Source organism: Psammomys obesus, unplaced genomic scaffold (assembly GCF_907164565.1).
Source record: "Psammomys obesus unplaced genomic scaffold, mPsaObe1.curated_primary_1811, whole genome shotgun sequence".
Classification (NCBI taxonomy): domain Eukaryota; kingdom Metazoa; phylum Chordata; class Mammalia; order Rodentia; family Muridae; genus Psammomys; species Psammomys obesus.
Window position 1 is genome coordinate 5,603,810 of NW_026591711.1, and position 22,011 is coordinate 5,625,820.

The 22,011-nt window shown below is 41.3% G+C and overlaps 1 protein-coding gene across 1 annotated transcript in view; it reads left to right on the top strand.

Moving 5' to 3' along the window:
* The window catches only part of Plekha8 (pleckstrin homology domain containing A8), a 30,346-nt gene that overhangs the window by 2,962 nt on the left and 5,373 nt on the right, over positions 1-22,011 (top strand). Inside the window, exon 2 of the mRNA XM_055611819.1 lies at positions 20,195-20,311. Coding sequence (XP_055467794.1) covers positions 20,195-20,311 — 117 coding nt within the window. The remainder of the gene's footprint in view (positions 1-20,194; positions 20,312-22,011) is intronic.

Below are 22,011 nucleotides of genomic sequence, written 5' to 3' on the forward strand. Positions count from 1 at the left end.
TTCCCCTACTAGCATGCATAGTACCTTCCAGCGCTAGGAAAGCTAGCCAGTAGGGATGAAGTACCGGTTTGGTTACACTGTGTTCTGTGACTCAAATATGTGGTGTATGAAGCTCATTTTTAAAACTTTTTTTTTCTTATAGCCTACTTATAGTTACTTTAAAATACATAACCCTGTCCAAGGTTTCTTTCCTTCTAAATTTTTCTCCAAAAAGAGCTCATAAACTATTCTTTTATGTAGCTTGTGTACTTATGCTTATGAAAAGCTCAATAAGAATTTCTAGGTGTCTGGCACAGGATGTGCACATCTTTCATCCTAGCACTCAGGAGAAAGATGCAGGTGAATCTTTTAGAGTTCTATTTAATGAGTTCTAGGACAGCCAGAGTTACATAGTGAAACCCTGTCTCAAACAAACAAACAAACAAAAAAGCTAAGGTGTCAAATTTGAATGAAAAACTTTAGTATTTCTCTTTACCCATTGAATCTGTGGAGAATGTATTATTTTCTCTTTTGTGGTACTAGGGATCTACCCAGGCTGAGTGGTGCTGGGCACATGTTCTTGCCACCTGCAACCCTGATGATAATTTAATTTGCCAACTGCTTTTTATTGGGCACTGTGCTAGGAACAGAGGAAATAAGCAGGCAGACCGCTCCTCTGCCCTGTTTGTGCCCTAGGCTGGCCGGTAAGAAAGATTGGGTAAGTACTTAGGAGCCAGTTCCAAATGTGTGTAGTGAGCTTGTGGACAGCAAGGTTTAGTCCTGGGCTGTTCAGAAAAGCTGCTTTAGTAAGTAGAATCAGAAGGCTGAGTCTACCTAAGCAGCCGTGTGGGCCAAGGCAGTAATGCAGTAGGAAGCAGTGTGGAAGATTTTGTGACACAGGAGTGCTTGTGTGAGGGCTTTGAGCAGGATAGGGGCCAGGAGTGTGTGGAAAGGGGATCCCTCTAACTGGAAACAACAAATACACCAGGGCGGGGTGAGGGAGCCTTACCAGGTCCTATGTAAGCACTGGTGTGTGTGTGAAATTTAAGTGAGCTACTCTGTAGCATACAAAGTTTTCTGGTTACAAGTCTGCTCAGTGGAAGAGCTTGCCTACTGGACAAAAAATCATCCAGGTGTTTCTCTTTTGCCAGGCATGCTGGTGGCACGTGTCTGTAATCCTAGTACTCAGGATGCTGAGGCATTATCAGCCAGTGTGGGCTGCATAGTAAGACCTTCTCTCTTAACATGTATCTCCTTCTGTACTTTGGCAAACAGTGTGGTTATTTTATAACTATCTATTACTCAAAGTTTCTCAGGCCCTGAGAAAAGCATCCAAATTTCTAGCATGAATGTGATTCAAGAAGGCAGGAACAGAAGAAGAGAAGAAAGGCCTCTTTCTAGTTACTAGGCTTCTTTAATGAAAAATGAAAGAAAAATGAAAAGCTTTCAGGCCATCTTGCCCTTTGAAGTACAGAACAGTGGACTTTCAGGGATTTGTGCTTGAGATTTCTTTTCATATTTTAGAAAAATAAATTTGGATTGTTTAAAAGGAATCAAACAATATGTGTTGTGCCATGTATCTTTTAAAACCTAAAATGTGGTCAGTGTCATTCATGCAGGGCTGTTGGATAGGATCAGTGAGAGCTGGACTTGGATGGTAGCTTCATCACTGCCAGTCCCTTGGCCGTTTTTAACTTTAGTGTCTCCCCCAATAAAAGGAATGCCATTTACCAGTTTAATGCTAAGACTACTACCTAAAAACACGTCAGCACTTACAGTGTGTTGCCCGCTGTCCTGAACGCTTTGTATTTGAACCTTACAGCAACTTTGAGAAGCCTTCTCATCTCCTCTTTTAAGATGAAGACGTTGAATCATAGCATTGGACTGGGCTTAAGGTCACACAGTTAGTAAGTGGTTCCGGAGTCATTGCTCCATTACATAACACTGTCAAAGGTCCCTCCTGCCTGATCATTATATAATGCTCGCTGATTCACAATGTACCTATATTTAAGTATGTTTGACCTAGAATGCAGGACATGTGAGGGGAGGAGCTAGAAAGGAGTTGAGGAATGAGGGAAGCTTTGAGTATGGAATTTTCAGCTGCCTGCTTAGCAGACAGAGGGCCATTGCCTCAAACTCTAACCAGCTGCAAGCTTCTTCAGCAGGTTAGGCACAAACACATTGCTGCACTGTACTACAGAAGCAGAGCTTGCATCAGGCTGGTTCAGTGGCTGCCAGTGAGGAGGCACTGTGATGTTTTCCCCAGGTGGTAGAAATGACTGTTCCCCTGTATTGTCATGCTGTGCAATTGACTAGAGGACGTCTGAAACATGGTGACCCAGAGTGGAATTCATGCTCTCACAGCTACTCATTCATGTTTTCTATTGTTGAAATTGTAATGTCCTTGTTAGAGTTATTTTTATAAAACTGTGTTTGTTTCTTAGTTTCTCTATTACCCAGATATCACACAAATAATTGAGACTCTATTATATTATTTTAACAATAAGCTTCACAACACAATAACTGAGCAGTTATTACTCTATTCTTAACCCTTTAAGCTAATCTTGTTTCCTCCCAGTGTACATCCCAGAGATACTTGCACATTGTAAGTTCCCCAGCTGAACTCTCTCCTGGTCTCTCCTGGACATCTCCTGTGGCTGAATCCTGTACTTCCTTTTCCAACTCCTCTTCCACTGAATGGCAGGAAGTCCAGCCCTGTTCTCTCCCCTGCTGAGCTATTGGCTATAAGCTGCTTTATTTGCATCAGGGGACAATCAGAGAGCAGTGTTTACACCATTAAGACAGAAGATTCTCAGAACAAGGATTGCAACCAGATATGGGGGATACAGAAATCAACATTTTAATTACACAATAACTTTATGCCTATACACCTTTATTGAAATAGTAATTTAGATACCTTAATGTGCTCCCATTTAAAATATATAAGTCAGTAGCTTGTGTGCATGTACACACAGAGGGCAGCCATTACTACCATCAATTTTAGAGCATTTTTACAACCCTACTCCTCCTGCCCTTAGCAACCTCCATTGTGTAGATTTGCCTAATCTAGCTGTTTTCTATGACAGTTGTTTTCATTGTCATCGACAGAATGTTTCTTAAGAAGGATTTATTCTGGGTCACAGCTCAGGGAACACAGTCCATCATGCCTAGAAGGGCATAGCAGTGTGAGCAGCCCTGCCTGTGACATCAAAAGTAAGCAGCAACTGGCTATACTGCCAGGGAGTCCAGAAGCAGAAAGCTTGGATCAGAAGTGAAGATGGCCCATAATCCTCACCTCTGCCAGCTAAGTCTCATTCAGAAGGTTCCATAATCTCCCAGAACAGTGTGACCAGCTGGATTCTGAATGTTCAATCAAATCACATGATTTTAGCATATTCTTGTTTTGATATATTCATGTTGTGGCATGTATTGATTCATTTCTTACTCCTAATAATACTTTACTGATACTGTGTTTTGCATATCTGTTCTTCAATAGGTGGACATTGGGATTGTTGCATCTAGGGAACTATTATCAATAATATTGTAGCGAACATTTGTATGCAAGTTATTCTGTATAGATATCTTGTTTCTCTCGGATATTCACGTCTAGAAGTGGATTTGTTGGGATTTACAATCATTCTCTTAACAATTTGTGAAGCTGCCAGATTGTTTTCCAGTCTTCATGCCACGTTACATTCTCACTAGCAATCAAGGTTCAGTTTCTACATGTAGTAGTGGATACTTGTTACTTCATGTTATATCATGTTACAGCTAACCCTACTTAGTGTGAATTAATAAATGGTTTTGACATATGTTTCCCTAACTATAGCTATTGACCATCTTTTTATTTGCTTACAAGCCACTAGGAAATGTTTATTTACATATTTGCTCACTTGTTAATTGGTTTTCTTTCTCCTTATGGAGTTGGGGGGGAGGGAAGGGTTTTGTTTTCTTTCTTTTTCTCTGTGGAGATGCAGTTTCTCTGTGTAGCCCTTGCTGTCCTGGAATTTGCTCTGTAGACCAGGCTGGCCTGGAACTCAGAGATCCTCCTGCCTTTTCCTTCCAAGTGCTGGGATTAAAGGTGTGCCCCCCCCTCCTGGCTCTCCTTATGGAGTTGTAATAGTTCTTCATTGTGGATGTCAATTTCTTTTCAGATGTATGGCTTTAAATATTCTGTTGGTTAAGAGTGTCATTGATAGCAGAAATGTTATAAATTTTCATATAGTCTAATTTATCAGATATTTTTCTTCTGTATACTTCTGATAGCTTAATCATTGGTAACAAAATGTTGCCTAACCCCAAGCCATGAAGATACAGTTGTATTTTCTTCATTATAGTTTTTGCCCTTCACTTGGTCTCTGGCTCATTTTGAATTAGCTTTCATGTCTGAAGTGAGATGTGGTACAACTTCATTCTTTCACATTTAGATATCTAATGATTAACTTTTACACACAGAATTTTGGGTTCAGTGACAGGGTGTGTCGTTCAGTTCCTGCTCCTGTGGTAAAATCCATGTGATAATTAACCCTATAAAGAGATGACTTGTAATATTGGAGGTTGTGGTCTGCGATCTGTTGTTTGGGCCTGGGGTGAAGTAGTACATGATGGTGCCTGTGTGTGGAAGAGCAGAACACTTAGTTTATTTCCAGGAAACAAAACAGAACAAGGGGCTTTCTAGGATCCCACAGTCCTCTACAGGGACATTCCTCTGTCCTAGAGACTTCCCACCAGACCATACCTCTAAAGTTTCACAGTTCTTCAGTAGCGCCTCAGTAGTATGACTCCACCAGGCAATTTTCTAAAGGAATTTCTCATCCACCAGACCCTCTGAGACAACAAAATAAGCAGCAGAACAGCAGATAGTAGATGTTGGTGGTGATCGCCCATCAGAAGGTCCACACACTTTTTCATTTTGCTGTATCAGATGTGGTTGGGTATCTTGAGGGTGATCTAGAATCTTAAATGTGTAAACTGAAGAAGACTAGGGATCATTTTTCTCAGATTGCATTCTTGGTGTTTAATCCTTACCACTTTCTATTACCATCACTTTTGTTTTGTTTAGACTGAGCAAGTCAGCCAGGTTCCATTAGAGCCACATTTAAGACAGACAACCAAACAAGCTATGATGTTATGTTGCATAGAAGACAGAAGAATATGACAAATAAAGTGCATCCAAATGCCGTGTTGCCTGGATAGTGTTCTTCAATCCTGTGTCAGGCCTGTGGAGTGTGTTGCAGCACCCAAAAAGTTAGAAAAATGCAAAATATATGGAAAATACTGCTACAGAGCACTAACCTTTCTCAATATTCTCTTATCACAGGAAGCAGAATATTTGCTTGAAAATACACTCCATTTCCTCCAACTGGAAATGTTCCAGAATAAGAAGCTCTCTTTATTTTTAAATATAAGAGAAATGATTTCATAAATCCTCTTTCAATGCTCTTAGCACCTTTACATATTTTTTTTTTGTCTGAGAAGCCCTTCTGGGCTTGAGCTGCTCACCCACCAGACCCTTTGAGAGTGCTGGGGCCACTGTTTAGAGCAGAACAAGGTCTTTGTGCCCAAGAGACTATAGTCTGAGGAGGACCTTCTCAATCATGAAAATTCATTTCCACTTGAGTTTGGGTGTGGACATACAGGTTTTCAAGTGGCTGCCTCAAGGCTGTGTCTTCACACGACCTGGAAGATCACATCATGTACAGCTGTCTGTAGAGGAGGGTAGGCAGTACCTTTTACTCTGGTGTCTTTACCGAGATTTTAGCAGCAATGCTGGATTATCTCTGACAGGCTGGACTGTTAGCACTTGGGGCCATGGGGTTGGCATTGCAAGCAACTTTTGCTCCTGCCCTCTGTTGGCCTGCGTTCACTTCTTATATAGAGAGACCAGCCCTTCTACCTGTGAGACCAAAGTAAGCATACTGAAAACAGGAAGGAAGAAAATAAAGAGAAGAAAGCATAAAATTAGTCAAATGAGTCAGCCACAGTTTTTTCAAGAAAAATGTTAAGAACCCTCTTTTAGCAGTGATAAAGGAAAAGCTTCTTGGAAGAGGTAAGATGGAAGGGTGGGTAGAATTGGTGTGGACATAGGTAAAGGGAGGGAACAGGAGTCACCTTCAAAGGAGAAAAGAAGACCAAAACCACATTGTAGTGAGAATTTTTGGTTTCTTTAAAAGCACAGAAATGTTATGGAAATATGTTTTTGTTTTAATTTCAAGTATGGATTATGGGGCTGCTTCTGATTATCCACAGCAGCTGACTATGATTTGCCTCATGCTCTGGCAGAGGTGTAATTTCGCTGCAGATAGTTTCTGCAAGTGTATGGCATTTGAAATCCTGGGGGGACTCTTGAGAGGACATACAAATGTTAGAGCTCCAAGAGTGTTACAACAGCTGCTGTTCCTCCTGCTAGTGCTGTTGCTGGTTGCTGTTGTTACAGTTTGTGGGTTTGTTGCAGATTGTCGAGTGGCCATGCACAAAGAGATGAGGAGAAGAAATTAAATATCTTGTCAGGAAAAAATCAAACTTGCCTAAAGGAACTTGACACCCCTAATCAGCAGGAACTAGTAGCAACACCCTCTTTCCCCTCTATCTTTCTTTCTTCTTCTTCTTTTTTTTTCCTACCAAGTGTTAATGGGTTGGAAGGGTAGAACTGGAGAAGGGTGGAAGGAAGTAAGGAACCCACAAATTAGTAAAGGTCGGCTACACCACATTCTTTGCCAGTATGAGGAGAGAGTTAGATTATTAAACCAAGCTGCAAAGTGTGGTGTTTGTGTGGTAGGCAGTCACTCAGGACTTCCCAGTAGGAAGGAAGAAAGAGTGGGTAAAAACAGTCTTAAGGAATCTTAACCTGGACATGACAGTGGAGTTAACGAGAGTGAAGTGGGGAGATGGGGAGAAGGGCAGTAGTCCCATGTCACTGATGACAAGGCTCACGTGATAACTTAGAGACACAGTGAGCCTGTTCTGCATTATCATCCTGTCTGTGACCTCACACTCCAGGCCCCAGTGTAGCACAGTATAATGCTGAAAACACATGTGGAGATATCAAGAATGGAGGGACTCAGTGACTGGCCTGGAGGATAAGGCAGAATTGGCCTTTCAGCTTGCAGCTTGGATGGTGATACCAAACCTATTCAGAAAGACCAAGTGAGAGGGAAGATGATGTGCTCAGCTTGGTAGGAAACTTTGAAACTCTGTTTAGTTCACGTCTGCTAACTAACTAGAAAAGAAGGCTCAGAGCAACTGAGAGTCGTGCAGCAGTGACTCTTCTGTATGTCAGAAGTCTGAGCTTGTGCCAGAATGTTCCCACCCTCGTCTGGTGGTACATGCAGAAAGTGTGTAATACATGGTAAATACGTATGCAGTCTAGTTGCCCAGTGTAATTGAGAGCAGACTGTAACAGGAGGCTCCATAGAGTGCTCACTACCTGCACCTCCACTCTCTGCAAGCCTGTCCCTTGTTGAGATCTGGGATCTTTTCTTTAGATCTCCAAGCTTGACAATTCTAACTGCTAAAAATATGCTCTGTGAATTAATTAATGTTAACTAAGAAGCCTGTAATTTAGCTAATCATAACTTACTTGTTATGATGGGAGTTCTTCCCTTTCTTCCCTCCTCCTCAGTTACTGACTGACCTGGCAAAGGAGCACAAGGCTTTGCTAGCTACCTCCTTTGTGAGATGTTGAGGTATAGGTGGGCTCTGAAGAGATCTGGTCTGCCTGAGTGCCAGGCTACATGTGGCAGTCCGTCAAGGTTGTGGAGTCAGGCTTACTTGATTGAGATCAGTAAATGCTTTGCTTCAGTTTAAAATGGTTCATTTTTAATTCATTTATATAACATAAAACAATATATGCTTGTCTTGTTCTATTGCTGTGAAGAGACACTGTGGTGGTTTGAATAGGTTTGGCCCCCATAGACTCATATGTTTGAATACTTGGGCCATAGGGAATGCCTCTATTAGGAGGTGTGGGCTTTTTGGAGGAAGTGCCTCAATGCTGGGGCGGGCTTTGAGGCCTGTTATGCTCAATCTCTGCCCAGTGTGGCACTCAGCCTCCTGTTGCCTGCAGATCAAGATGTAGAACTCTCAGCTCCTCTAGCATCATGTCTGCCTGCACGCTGCCATGCTTTCTGCGGTGCTGATAACAGACTAAACCTCTGAAACTGTAAGCCAGCCCCAATTAAATGCATTCTTTTATAAATAAGAGCTCCCTTGATCAAGGTGTCTGTTCACAGCAGTGAAACCCAAACTAAGATAGATACCATGACCAAAGGAACTGTTGTCAAACAAAGGGCTCACGAGGTTAGTTAAGGACTCAGGAGGTTAGTTAAAGGGTTTTGTTACCTTTTCTTATCCTATTCTGGCCCAATTATTGTAGTCACTGGGCTTTCCTTTTATTGATCAAAAAGTACATTTCCTTTACTTTTTTTCTACTTTCGGCTTAATTTTCAAGGAAAGGATTTAAATAATGCCATTCTCTGCCCCCTTAACCCCCTGTATTTCTACACAATAACATTTCTTGTGAATTAAAAAATCCACGATAAATTGTTTCTTGTTCATGGTTCTTTCTGCTAATGGTGAGATTATAAATACTTGATTTCCAGTTAACATCTTAATTGGCAAATGCTTTTAAGGCACTCTGGTGACCTGATAAGCAGAACAACTGATGCGCTCAAGTGCCCAGATCCTAAAACTGCTGGTCCCAACTTTGTACAGAGTTGTATAAACAAAAGAAAGGGTTTTCACCCACAGTCACCAGAAAGCAATTCAAAATCAAAGGCACTTACCTGGGTTGCATGGCAGAACCTCATTCCAGTTTCAGTTCTCAACACGTGTGCACTTTGTACTGTGCATGTCACCGTGCCATGTGGGACCCATAAATGTTGTGTGAAACATCTTGGCCTAGATTTAAAACTAGTGTACTCCAGGAACTGGAGTGCTTTTACAGGACATACAGCTTTCTGCTGTTTAAGAATGCAGTGAATGCTTGATGAGGGAAGGAAGTCACACTCCTTTAGGGGCATGACTGCCACTAGGTTCCCTAAGCCGTAGTGGCTGGCCCCACATCTGTGCACATGTGGGGAGCACTGTTTGGACTCTGGGATCATCAATAACAACAATAAAATGTGGAGGGCATGAGGTTGGGAGGGAAATGTGGTAGGAGCAATAAGGGGAGTTGGAAGGGGATGATGGTGATATGACCAAAATACACTGTATAAATATATGAGAATTTCAAAGAATAAATAAAGACATTAGAAATATATAGTGGCTTTATTCTTTTCCTACTGGCATTCCTCATCCTGTACTTACCAAATTAGTATTGTCATTGATTTATGTTAAAATATTTTATTTTTTACTTTTCAATTTGATTGTATTGCATGTATGGGTATTTGCCTGCATATATGTCTGTGTACCTCATATATACCTAGTACCTAGGGAGGTCAGAAAAGGGTATCAGATTCCCTAAGACTGGAGTTAAGGGTAGTTGTGAGCCTCTATGTGAGTGCCAAAAATTGGACCTAGGTCCTCTGGAAGAACAGTCAGTGCTCTTAACTGCTAAGCTGTCTCTCTAGCCCCTGTTTTTCAAAATTTCTGTTTGAGTTCTGACTTGAATTTCATAAAATCAATTCAATAAATTTTGGCTTGGTAGGAGAACAGAATTTTCAACAATCTCTAAAGGGACAAGAAAACAAAATACAGCAGCTGGTCAAATGTCCACGAATTCTCACGCCAGCCATAGCACTCTACCTTGCCAAGTGGTTTAAAAACAGTGTTGTACGTCTTTAACAACACTGTATCAATAACTAAAAAGATGTGGACTCCAGATATCAGAAAATTAAACTGCACTTCAGAGTAACATCAGCCAGATCAAAGGGAACTTCCCAATGAAATTGGAAACTACTTTCAAGTTAAAATGAAAACCCTTCAGTGGCTAGACAGGTGTGATGGTTTGAAATGAGAATGGCCCCCTTAAGCTCATACATCTTCATGCTTAATTCCCAGTTGGTAAACCAGTTAGGAAGGATCAGGAGGTGTGGCCTTGGAGGAGGCTTGAGCTTCCAAAAGCCCGTGTCAGGTCCAGCGTCTCTGTCTTTCTCTGCTTGCCTGCCTATGGATAAGAGGTAAGCTCTTGGCTTCAGGCCCGCTAGCTGCCATGCCTCCTGCCATGGTGATAATGTACTACCCCTCTGAAACTGTAACAAGCCCCCAATTAAGTGCTTTCTTTTATGAGAGTTCCCTTGGTGATAGTGTCCCTTCATGGCAGTAGAATAGAGAAGAACTGACAAGGAGTAGCCCAAAAAATCTGGGAAGGGACTAAGCGTTTGCCCCTTTACTATTGTGCATTTGTTGAAACTCAGAATCGTTTCCCAAACAATATATTTTACTTGATATAAATTTTAAAGTATTTCAGGTGCTTGATTAATGAGGTGCCCCCTTCCTCCAAGTGGTCTAGATGAGCTGCTTGTTATATGCTGTGCAGTGTGCTTGTCTCCACACATTATATGGACATAGCTCACATGTTTTTTTTCTTTAGTTTGATTCTTTAAAGAAGAACATTTGTGTTTAGAAATTTCGATTTTTTAAATTTGAATTTATTTTTTATAATTTGTTCACTTTACATCCCAGTTGTAGCCCCCCTCCCTCATCTCCTCCTGGTCCTACTCTCTCTTTTCTGCCACCGCCTCCCTTACTTCTCAGAAAGGGGGAGCCCTCCTCCCCTGCCGTCTGACCCCAGCCTAGCAAGTCTCATTAGGACTGCCTTCATTCTCTTCCTCTGTGGTCTGGCAAGGTCACCCCACCAGGGGGAAGTGATCAAAGAGCAGGCAACAGAGTCCATGTCAGAGATAGCCCCTGTTCTTCTTACTGGGGGACCCACATGGAGACTGAGCTGCCTATTGGCTATGACTGAGCAGGAGGTCTAGGCCCTCTCCATGTATGATCCTTGGTTGGTGCATCAGACTCTGCAGGTCCCCCCGAGCCCAGATTTTTTGGCTCTGTTGGTCTCCTTGTGGAGTTTCTGTCCCCCAGGTCCTTCTATTCCTCCACTCTTTCCTATGACTCCCTACACTCTGCCCAAAGTTTGGCATCTGCTTCCATCCCCTGCTGGGTGGAGTCTTTCAGAGGATATCTGTGGTAGGCTCCCATCCTGTTCCCTCTCTTTAACAGCTTCCAGTGTCTATTCTATTTGCTTTTTTTGAATGAGAATTAAGCATTCTCCCTGGGTCCTCCTAGGGTACTCCTTGGTATTAGCTTCTTTAGGTCTGTGGATTATAGTGTGGTTATCTTGTATTATATGGCTAATAATCCACTTAAGTGAGAATATTCCATGTTTGTCTTTCTGGTTCTGGGTTACCTCACTCAGGATGATCTTTTCTAATTCCAACCATTTGCCTGCAAATGTCATGATTTCCTTGTTTTTAATAGCTAAGTAGTATTCCATTGTGTAAATGTACTACTATTTCTATATCATTCCTCCATTGAGGGTCATCTAGGTCGTTTCCAGATTCTGGCTATTGTGAATAAAGCTTCTATGAACAGAGTTGAACAAATGGCGTTGTTTTATGGTGGAGCGTCTTTCGGGTATATGCCCACGAGTGGTATAGCTAGGTCTTGAGGTAGCACTATTCTCAATTGTTTTTGATCTGAGCCATTCTGATGGGTGTAAATTTAATCTCAATGTCGTTTTGATTTGCATTTCCCTGATGACTAAGGACATTGAACATTTCTTTAAATGTTTCTCCACCATTTGATATTCCTCTGTTGAGAATTCTGTTTAGTTCAGTACCATTTTTTAATTGGATTATTTGGTTTGTTGGAGTTTAATTTCTTGAGTTCTTTATATATTTTGTATATTAGCCTTCTGTCAGATAGAAGGTTAGTGAAGATCTTTTCCCAGTCTTTAGGCTGTTGTTTTGTTCTGTTGACAGTGTCCTTTGCTTTACTGAAGCTTTTTGGTTTCATAGGGTCTCATTTATTAGTTGTTGATCTTAGAGCCTGAGCTGTTGGTGTTTCATTCAGGAAGTTGTCTCCTTTGCCAGTGAGTTCAAGGCTCTTCCCCACTTTTTCTTCCAGTATATTTAGTGTGTCTGGTTTTATATTGAGATCTTTGATCCACTTGGACTTTAATTTGTTGCAGAATAATAAATATGGTCCTGTTTACACATCCGTTCTGTTAGTTCTTTTTATTGGAGAGTTAAGACCATTGATACTGAGAGAGATAAATGACCAGTAACTGTTAGTTCCTTTTATTTTGATGTTGGTTTCGGTAGTGTTTGTGTGCTTGTCTACCTTTAGTTTTGCTGTAGTGAAGTTATTTATGTCCTGTGTTTTCCTGGGTGTAGTTAGCCTTCTTGGGTTGGATTTTTCATTCTGATATCTTCTGTAGGGCTGGATTTTTGGTAGGTACTGTTTAATCATTTTGTCATGGAATAGCTTGTTTTCTCCACCCATGATGATTAATAGTTTTGCTGTGTAGTAGTCTAGGCCGGCATCTGTGTTCTTCCAGGGTATACATGACATAGATCCCGCCCTTCTGGCTTTCATAGTCTCTATTGCAAAGTCAGGTGTGATTCCGATAGGTTTGCCATTTTCTGTTACTCGGCCTTTTTCCCTTGCAACTTTTAATATTTTTTTCTTTGTTCTGTACATTTAGTGTTTTGATTATTATGTTGTGGGAGAATTTTCTTTCCTGGTCTGTAGGCCTCTTGTATGTTTATAGGCATCTCTTTTCTTTAAATTGGGAATTTTTTTCCTATGATTTTGTTGAAAATATTTTCTGGGTCTTGGAGATGAGAATCTTCTTTTTCCTCTGTTGCTATTATTATTAGGTTTCATCTTTTTGTGGTACCCTTGATTTCTTGGATGTTTTGGGTCAGGAATTTTTTAGATCTAACATTTTCTTTGAGGGATGCATCAAGTTCTTCCATTGTATCTTCTACACCTAAGATTCTTTCCTCGATCTCTTGTATTCTCTTGGCGATGCTGACCTCTGTAGTTCCTGTTTTCTTCTCTAAGTTCTCTCTTTCCAAGATTCCCTCAGTTTGTACTTTCTTTATTGTTTCCATTTCCATCTTCAGATCTTGAACTGTTTTATTGATTTCCTTCACCTGATTGTTTGGGTTTTCCTGTATTTCTTTGAGTGTTTTATTCATTTCCTCTCTACAGGCCTCTGATGGCCTCAATCTCTTTGACTGCATTTTCCTGTATTTCTTTACGGATTGTATTCCTTTCCTCTGTTATCATTTTTATAAGCATAGATTTAAGGTCATTTTCTTGTGTTTCAGTTGTGTTAAGGTGTCCAGGCTGCTTGCTTTTGGAGAATTGGGTTCTGAAGATGCCATATTGTTTGGCTTTTGTTGATTTTTTTTTTTACGATGGCCTTTAGCCATCTGGTTGTCTGTGGCATTGGCTGGTAGTTTCTGGTGCCTGCTGGATTCCAGGGAGGGAGGCTGGTAGTGATGGAAGAGCCCTGGGCAGGAAGTTGGATTTTCCTGAAGGAGTCCTCCTCAGATTGGTGGGTATGGTCTCCAACTGGAGGGTGGTTCTCAGGGAATTGCTGCAGCTCTCCTCAGGTGTATGATCCTGTGGACTAACTGAACTCCTCAGAAGTCCAGGGGCTCTCCTCTCACCAGGGGGAAGTCCTGGAGTCAGCTGCCCCAACACTAACTAGCTTGCTCTGAGGTTAATGAGCTGCAGCTGCCCAAATTCTGTTCTCAGACACTGTATTTGCTGAGTGGAGCTTCTTGGAGAACCAGCCAGCCCAGAAGTTTGGTTGGTCTCCCTAGGCTGAGCTTTGGATCGGCGTCTAGGGTTGTTCTCTTGGCTCGCAGGCATCAGGAAGCCTGAGGTTGGAGCTGAGTGCCCAGGTACCCAGAAGGTATTCAGTGGCACTGCACATAAGTTTGTGGCTAGCCACTGGAGACTGTGTGCTTGTTGGAACTCAGGAACTTTTCTGGGGATTAGCTGGGTGACCTGAGGTCAGAGCCAATTGTTTCCCTTATTGTAGGGTTTCCACTCACCTGGTGTTTGGGGGCCGACAGTTGCTGGTGTTTGGGGGCCCACAGTTTGGTCTGTTTGGTCGTTGTGCAGTCACTGCTACCCTGCTGATCAAATACAATGTGCAGTTGGTGCCTCCATCTTGGATCTTGATTTTAAAGTGGTGATTCTGTTAGAATATTTAGTGTAAAATTAAGGTAAGCAATGCAAATTTATATCCAAATATAAGTGCATATTTTGAAGAAAATTATAGTCATTGAAAATTCATATTGTTCAATATTAATTGAGTTGAAAAGTTTTAGGTTAAAGAGAAAGCTTATTTTAGCCAGGTATGTTGGCCACTAAAAAAAGCAAGGCCAGGATCAGCCCATTGAGCTTAAGATTTTGAAGCTAGTCTGACCAGTACAGCAAGTCCCTGTCTCTCAGAAAGAGAGATTAAGTGTAGAAGAGCATCTGCGGTGTGAAGAAGGGATAGCTAACTGTAGTTTGGGAGTGATGGTATTTAGTTATTTAGTTCTTTGTTTCTTATTTTTGTTTCATTTTTGAGACAGAGTTTCATTATGTAGCCCTAGCTGGCCTGTAATTCATGAGGTATACTAGGCTAACCTTGAACTGACAGATGTGCCAGGTTCTCCCTCTTTGCCACCATGCCCAGCAACTTTAACAAAATGTTAATGTTATCTTGCCCCTTTCAGAGTGTATGTTTTATACTCTGTTGAACTCTTTCTCTGAGCAGCTTATTTGATGTTACAGTAAATTTGTTTGAGAATTCTGTTTTCAAATTGTTCAGTGCTTTTATACAGAAGTCTAGTTGATGTCTGTACATTGAATCTTGTTGAACTGGCTTATTCAAGCATATCTCTAAGTAGACTAGATTTGCTTTTTTTCTGTCGCATATGGATACCTTTTATTTCTTTTTCTTATCCACTGTCCTGCCTAAAACCTCCGGTGCAGTGTTCAGTAGAAATGATGAGAGCAGGTACCCTATCTTATCCTGATCTTAGAGAAAAAGCTTTCTGTTTTTACTGTTGGGTGGGTTAATTGTGGGAAAGCCCTTTCTAGTCCTAGTTAAAGTTTTGTTATGCTTTTGTTTTATTGTTTACTGTGAAAGGACTTTAGATTTTGTCAAATGGTTTTTTTTTGTTGTTGTTGTTTTTTTGTATGTTTGGTGGGTTGATCCTTTAGAACTCTTATTTAAAGAAAAATCCTATTCAACCAAATTTGCAAAACACAACAAAAAGTAAATAATAATAGCAATAATAAAAATCAGGATATTGATTATCTCATTTACCTGGAAGTCCAGGAGTGTGTTCCCTTTAGGCATATGCTCTGATTAAACAGCACCCAGATTTTCCCTCTTCTTTCTCTGCTCCTTAAGTCTTCTACCTCCTTTTCCCCTTATGTGATAGTCATGCTTAGGTCTCTTGTGATAACAAGATGGCTGCCAGCAGCACCAAGCAAGTATCCTTCAGGTCAAAGAAAAAGAGACAGTCTCCAGTGCTTTCTGTCTTTCCCAGAATGCTGATTGGGCTAGTCGTTCATTCTAGAACTCACTGAGGATGAAGTATGTGAAACTCCAGTTAGGCCTGTATCACACACACATATCTGTCCTGAAGCTGGTCAGCTTCATCCAGATTATGTGGATGAAGTATGGAGAAGGGCAGTAGAGATATGCAGGATGAATGATGAATTCCAAGAAATAAATGTCAAGTGTACTTTCTGCAGTGACATAATCCAGAATTACACAAAGCACATAAAATTGGGATTTACATATTGTTTTCCCTCGAATGCCATCTCTGGTGATAACAGAGAGTATGAGCTAAAACTCCAGAATTTCTTGGCTCATCCTTCCGTGTATGGGGTTTGAAAACGTGCCCTCCTTAACAGAGGAGAGCAAAAATCAGGTTTAGTTTTGGACAGGAAGATGAGTCAGTCGTCAGACTAAGTAACAGGGAATGGTACAGACCTGTGGTTTCTGCCAGTCTTTTATTACCTAAGTAACAGGGAATGGTACAGACCTGTGGTTTCTGCCAGTCTTTTATTACCCTTGAGTAGCTCTAATTTCCAGGCTATCTGCAGAGTATCTTGAAACATGAAGTAGATCAACAGCTGCCTCATCACCCATGCGTTTTTTTCTTATATACTTTGTCTTTGCTGGGCTGTAGCCCAGTGTGTCAGTATTGGGCATTAAAAAGAACAGTGTGTCCAGCACTAATTCGACTCCCCATCACAGCATTTGATCTCATCTAACAGGACTGGGGCTTCTTAATGTGTCTTTTGAGACTTCAGGAACCTTCGCCATCTAAAAAAATGTTCCTCTTTGTTACAGTTTCTGCATTACCAAGTTAAAGGATAAAATGGTGACATATTGAACTTCCCTTGGATAATGATACCTCTGCCCAGTTAAACACAACCTACAGTAGGAGAGGAGTTGCTGTAGTCAGGTCACTTGCTACTCTCAAAGTTCAGTGCAGCTGAGCTGTGTGGGAAGGGGATGACTTCTCAGCATTTAGGATTCCTGTAAGATAAAGCCAGCTTACTACAGTCTCTAAACTTCAAGATTACCCCCCCCCTTTTGGCTTTTCAAGACAGGGTTTCTCTGTGTAGCTTTAATTATCCTAGAATTCACTCTGTTGACTGGCCTTGAACTCACAGAGCTCATCTACCTGCCTCTGCCTCCTAAATGCTGATATTAAAGGCATATGCCACCATATAATTAAAGAAAAAAAAAGACTTTTATTACAGAATCTGCAATTACGTTGTGATTAGTGTTTTATCTCTGTTTAATTGGCAGCATTTTTAAAATTCTGTGCTACATTAAAAATGGTCTTGAAATTGATGTGATGGTTTATTTCAGTGTCAGTTTAAGCCACAAGGGGCTAATGTAGTTTGGACATGGAACACACCTGAAAGGCCCATGTTCTTTTTTAAGTCTTGGTCCTCAGCTTTATACTGTTAGCTGGTGGCAGAATCTTTATGAAGAGCCTAGAAAATGGAAATGGGTTACTGAGGGAATACTTCTGAGTAGTTGGATGCTAGTCTCTTCCTGTCCTGCTTCTTGCTACCATGAGGTGAGCATCTTGTGACACCATGCACTCTTCACCATTGCCATCATGTGCCACTTTAGCATAGCCCAGAGGCAGTGGGGTCCTCGGGAGTATGGCCTAAAACATCAGGGAAAACACTAAGCCCAAATCTTTCCTTTTTAAAGTTTATTTATATTAAGATACTTGTCATAGTAAAAGAAAGCTGAGGGCCTCAGGTCCTCAGACATTTGGGGAAACACTTTGAATGAGTCTAGGGTATTTTGGGGTAAGATTAGCACCTGCATTGGTAGATCAAGTAAATAGAATGCTCCTCGTCATGTTTATAGGGCCTCCCCTAGCTGCATGAAGACTAGAGTAAAACACAAAGGTTAAGTAAGAAGGAACTCCTCCTGCCCAATAGGAATGAACATTGACCTTCCTTGATGCCTACTTCATGGACCCCAGCTTGCTCACACTGCAGCTCTTAGGATGAGACAATTCTTTACAGTGATTCACTTTGTATGTCAATATGTGATCCCGTTGCTTCTTTTCTTGGAGACAGCTAATGCAAGTCCTAAACTTGATTAAATAGTTATCAGGTATGTCTTAAATGCCTTCTGTTACAAAAGTTGTGATATATCATGGAAAGGGGTGCATATAAGCAAGAGTGGTAGGAGTTGAACTCTAAGTGAAAAGACTGTTCTATATCATTATGGCTATCTAGCAGCAGGGATCCAAGACTTGGGAGTTTTTGTGACCACAGGGTCAATATAGGAAGGCATGATTTTCTTTTTAGCTCTATTATGTAAGTGTGTACCTTGGGATAGGTTTCTTTTTCTATGAATTGAACAGATTGTCCTAGGTGATTTCAAAGACTTCTTCCATTTCTGCATTCTGAGAAACAGATTTGTCTCAGTAAGGGGGAAAGTGGTCTAAATAGTGGCATACATAATAGTGGCATACATTTGTCTCAGTGAGAGGGTAAGTGGTCTAAAAATGCCATACATAAGCAGCTTCTTTTACAAAGGTGTAATACAGCAGTATGTCTGATACCAGAAAAAATCCTGTACTCAGAGGGATGATGTTTACTAGGTTACAGTGATGGTGGCCATCAAGTCTGTGTTTTCATAGAACTTGAAATTGAGATTAAGTGGATTCCCAAGTAAGGGGAGCAGAGGCTGTCTCTGGCATGAACTCAGTGGCTGGCTCTTTGATCACTTCCCCCTGTGCAGCCTTGCCAGGCCATAGAGGAAGATGATGCAGCCAGTCCTGATGAGACCAGATAGGCTAGGGTCAGAGGGAAGGGAAGAAGGACTTCCCCCTAGTGGACTTTGGGAGGGTCACGGGAGGAGAAGAGGGAAGGAAAGTGAGATTGAAAGGGGATGAGGGAGGGGTCTACAAAGTGAACAAATTGTAATTAATTACAAAATAAGTAAATTTTAAAAATTCATCTACTACTAAAGCTTAAAAAGAAAAGAAGAAAGAAATTGAGATTCAGATGTCTCTTTTTCCAACATGAATATATTTATGAATTCATTTCTATAAGTTTGCTAGGATTGTGGGCTGTGGCATGGGTAAGACCATAGGGCTTCTTACAGCCAATAAAGGCTCTTCGTCTCTGGGCAGAAGCTTCTAGTACAGAAAGTATGGCAAGAAGAGTACCTGGTTTTAGGAGTTTTAGGAAAGAATATTTAATCTTTGCTGAGAAACAAAAATTATATGGCTTCAATTCAGATATTATTGGGAGAGTAGATGTTGAGAATTAGTGTTCATCTATTTTTATTTAAGGAAGAGATGTGTTTCCTGGCAGGCCTGTCTTGCAATTTGTAGAAGAGCAGGCCCTGTGAGTGAGAGAACATCTCGCCTGCCCTCCTGACTGCTTCCCTTGGACTTAGTGCAATCATTCATCTTTCTCGTAACAGTTACCCTGGGCAAACAGGAAAGGGTTGTGTGAGTTTAGCAAGTACAGCATTCTCCCCAAACAGCAAAATGAGTCACTATCATTTGGACATCAGTTGATGTTTTACCCACATTTTTTAAAAAGTTGTTTTTTTTTTTTTTTTATGCCGGTGAATGTTTTGCCTGCATGTATGTTCCTATCTATTGCCTGGTGCCCACAGTGTCCATGAGAAGGCAGTTGTTAGCCACCATATGAATGCTAAACACCAAACCATGGTCCTCTACCAGAGCAGCAAGTGATCTGTACCACTGAGCCATCTCTCCAGCCCCATATACAATCTCCAAGGATCCGTAAGTAGATACGTATATCTGCTCAGTCCTTGGAGTTCTATTCAAGTCCCCACAACCTTCTCTCTTGACTCCTCAGCCATAGTAGTGTCGCATGAGAGAAAGGTAATGTGGCACTTCAAAGAGGGCGACTATACCTAAGAGAAGGTGACTGCTGGTGTGTGTGTGTGTGTATGTGTGCGTGTGTGTGTGTGTGTGTGTGTGTGTGTGTGTGTGTTTGTTTCCAAATACAAGTTGAGATGGTGAGAACATTTTATGAGAAGGTCGAGCTTGATTCTCATAGCAAAGCATTTTGGTTTGCCTAGAATTGCAGGGCATGTGAGAAGACGAGCTAAGATGCCTGCTTCTGCTGTATAGAGATTGTTCCCATTCTCCAATATTGATTAGAGCTAATTCTTGAAGGTTGATTTAAAGATTGTTGTGCTTTAATGGGCAAATACAAAATGGTTAGAGAAATCTGAGAGTCCTATGCTTCTAGGCTCGTTAGTCTGGACATTGCATAACCTTTGCTTAGAGGTCGCTGAAATCTTTGTTGCATAGTTTCTAAGATCCTGCTAATTTTTTGACAAGGGGATGAGTGTGTGATAATTATGTTCAGGGCAGAACTTATCTTAGAAAAATTAAGAATCACAAATTATTAGAACTGTGTTTAAAAGGAGGAGGTGAAAATAAAAATCTGTGTAAGTGCTATTACATATAACCATCACTTCCTTACTCCTGATCCTTCCCAACTGCTGTGTCTCATGTGACTAAAGTGTATGCCTCTAGGACTGTTTGTTACTAATTTTAAAATGTACAAGTTTTTTCTAAGCTGCTTACTTCTTAGAAACAATGAAAAAGGTCCTTGCATCTGGGACTCGGTACCTTACATTTTTAGGTCCTATTTCTATTCCTGGGTTGGCACATTACACACCAGCAGTAATTGTGCCTGGCTTTCCCTCTGTTTTTAGGTTGGCAGCCTCGATGGTTCCTTCTCTGTGGGGGAATACTATCCTATTACGATTCTCCTGAAGATGCCTGGAAGGGTTGCAAAGGGAGCATACAGATGGCAGTCTGTGAGATTCAAGGTGAGTGACCAAGCAGCTCTTAGCTTTGTACCACCCTAGAGAATGAAAAAAGCATTGCCCCCATGTGCCTCTTTCTGCTGCTCCTGCAGTGCACACCAGGATACAAAGAAGGTTGTTCTTGAAAGAATGCCTTTGGACAAAACCTAAAGCTGCAGCCAGCTTTTTCAGATCAGTCAAGAACTGGTCAGAACAATGAGAACAACATCTTCACACTCAGTTCTCATTTCTTACCTACTCACCTGGAGCCAGTGACTATTTGCAAGGCTTCAGTGATTTTACTGTAACATCAAACACTTCTGTGTTTAAAGCACGATAGACAAACATACCCATCTCTGCACTCCCACCTTTCAATGAAAATAAGCAAACACCACAGGGTAGACAAATAGTCTTTACTTCTTGCCTCTAAAATCTTGAGACAGTGAGATGTGTGGCTGAAGAAAAAACTATTAGATGGGAATTGGGGGAGGGTGAATTAGAATGTTTTGCTAGTTTCTTCTCTGAAAGGGTTCTAAGGGAATACCCACAATTAGGTCTGACTGCTCCAGGGAAGTTGAAAGGGGGCAATGTGTTCTTGATGGTTTCCCAATAACTCCAAGGAGATAAAGATTGCACCCTTGTTTATTAGTGGCTATATTAGTTTTCTGTTGCCATCAAGGCTGGATAATGTATAAAGAAAATAGTTTTATGTAGCTACTAATATTAGAATATGAAAGTCTAAATAGAAATTCTAAAAAACTCTGGTTAGGGCACAGTGGGTGAATCACACCGTGGTATATGGCTTCATGATGAAGATTGTAGGGAAGGGAGGTATCACGTAGGAAGCCAGAGAAGCCAGAGAGGAGCCTTTGTTGCTGTGTAATGACCCCCCACAAGTACTAATCAGAATCTGCAAGAACTGCAAACAGTGGCCTCAGATAACTTCCTACTGAGATCTCCTAAAGGCCCTACACCACAACAGCAAGCCTACACTGGAACCAGCTGCATCCTCAAACCTGGAGGTTTCAACCTTCTTTTATAAGCATACAGGCCTTTGGGGCTTAGAATAGCACATTTTATATATTTCACAAGGCCAAAGAGAGACTCCTTTTCCATCCTGATAACAGGTTCAAATGGATGATTGTTCGGGGGCAGATGGTGACTGCAAGGTTTTCATTGGTGCCTTGAAGCCAATTATAGGGTCTTCTTTTCTTTTTTTCTTAAGATGAGACAAGAGTGGGTCTGACTGGCTTGGAACTCATTTTGTAGATCAGCTGGCTTCTACCTCGTGAGTGCTAGCATTAAAGATATATGCCACTACACCGTGCAAAGTGTCTAGAACAGATAAATGAACAAAATTTAGTATCACTAGAAGAGTTGGTAAGGATTGGCCCATCTCTCCAAAGAAGCTTTCAGGAGGCTGGAGGTTTGGCTTAGTGGTTAAAAACACTTGCTGACTAGTACTAGGGACTGGAATTTAGATGCCAGCATCCACATACTCACAAGTCAGGTATCTTTTTTTAATTTTTTATGTTAATTACAGTTTATTCACTTTGTATCTCAGCTGTAGCCCCATTCCTCCTTCCGCCCTAACCACACTCTCCCTCCCTCATCTCCTTCCAAGCCCCTTCCAAGTCCACTGATAGGGGAGGTCCTCTCCCATTACCTCTCACCCTAGTATATCAGGTCTCATCGGGACTGGCTGCATTGTCCTCCCCTGTGGC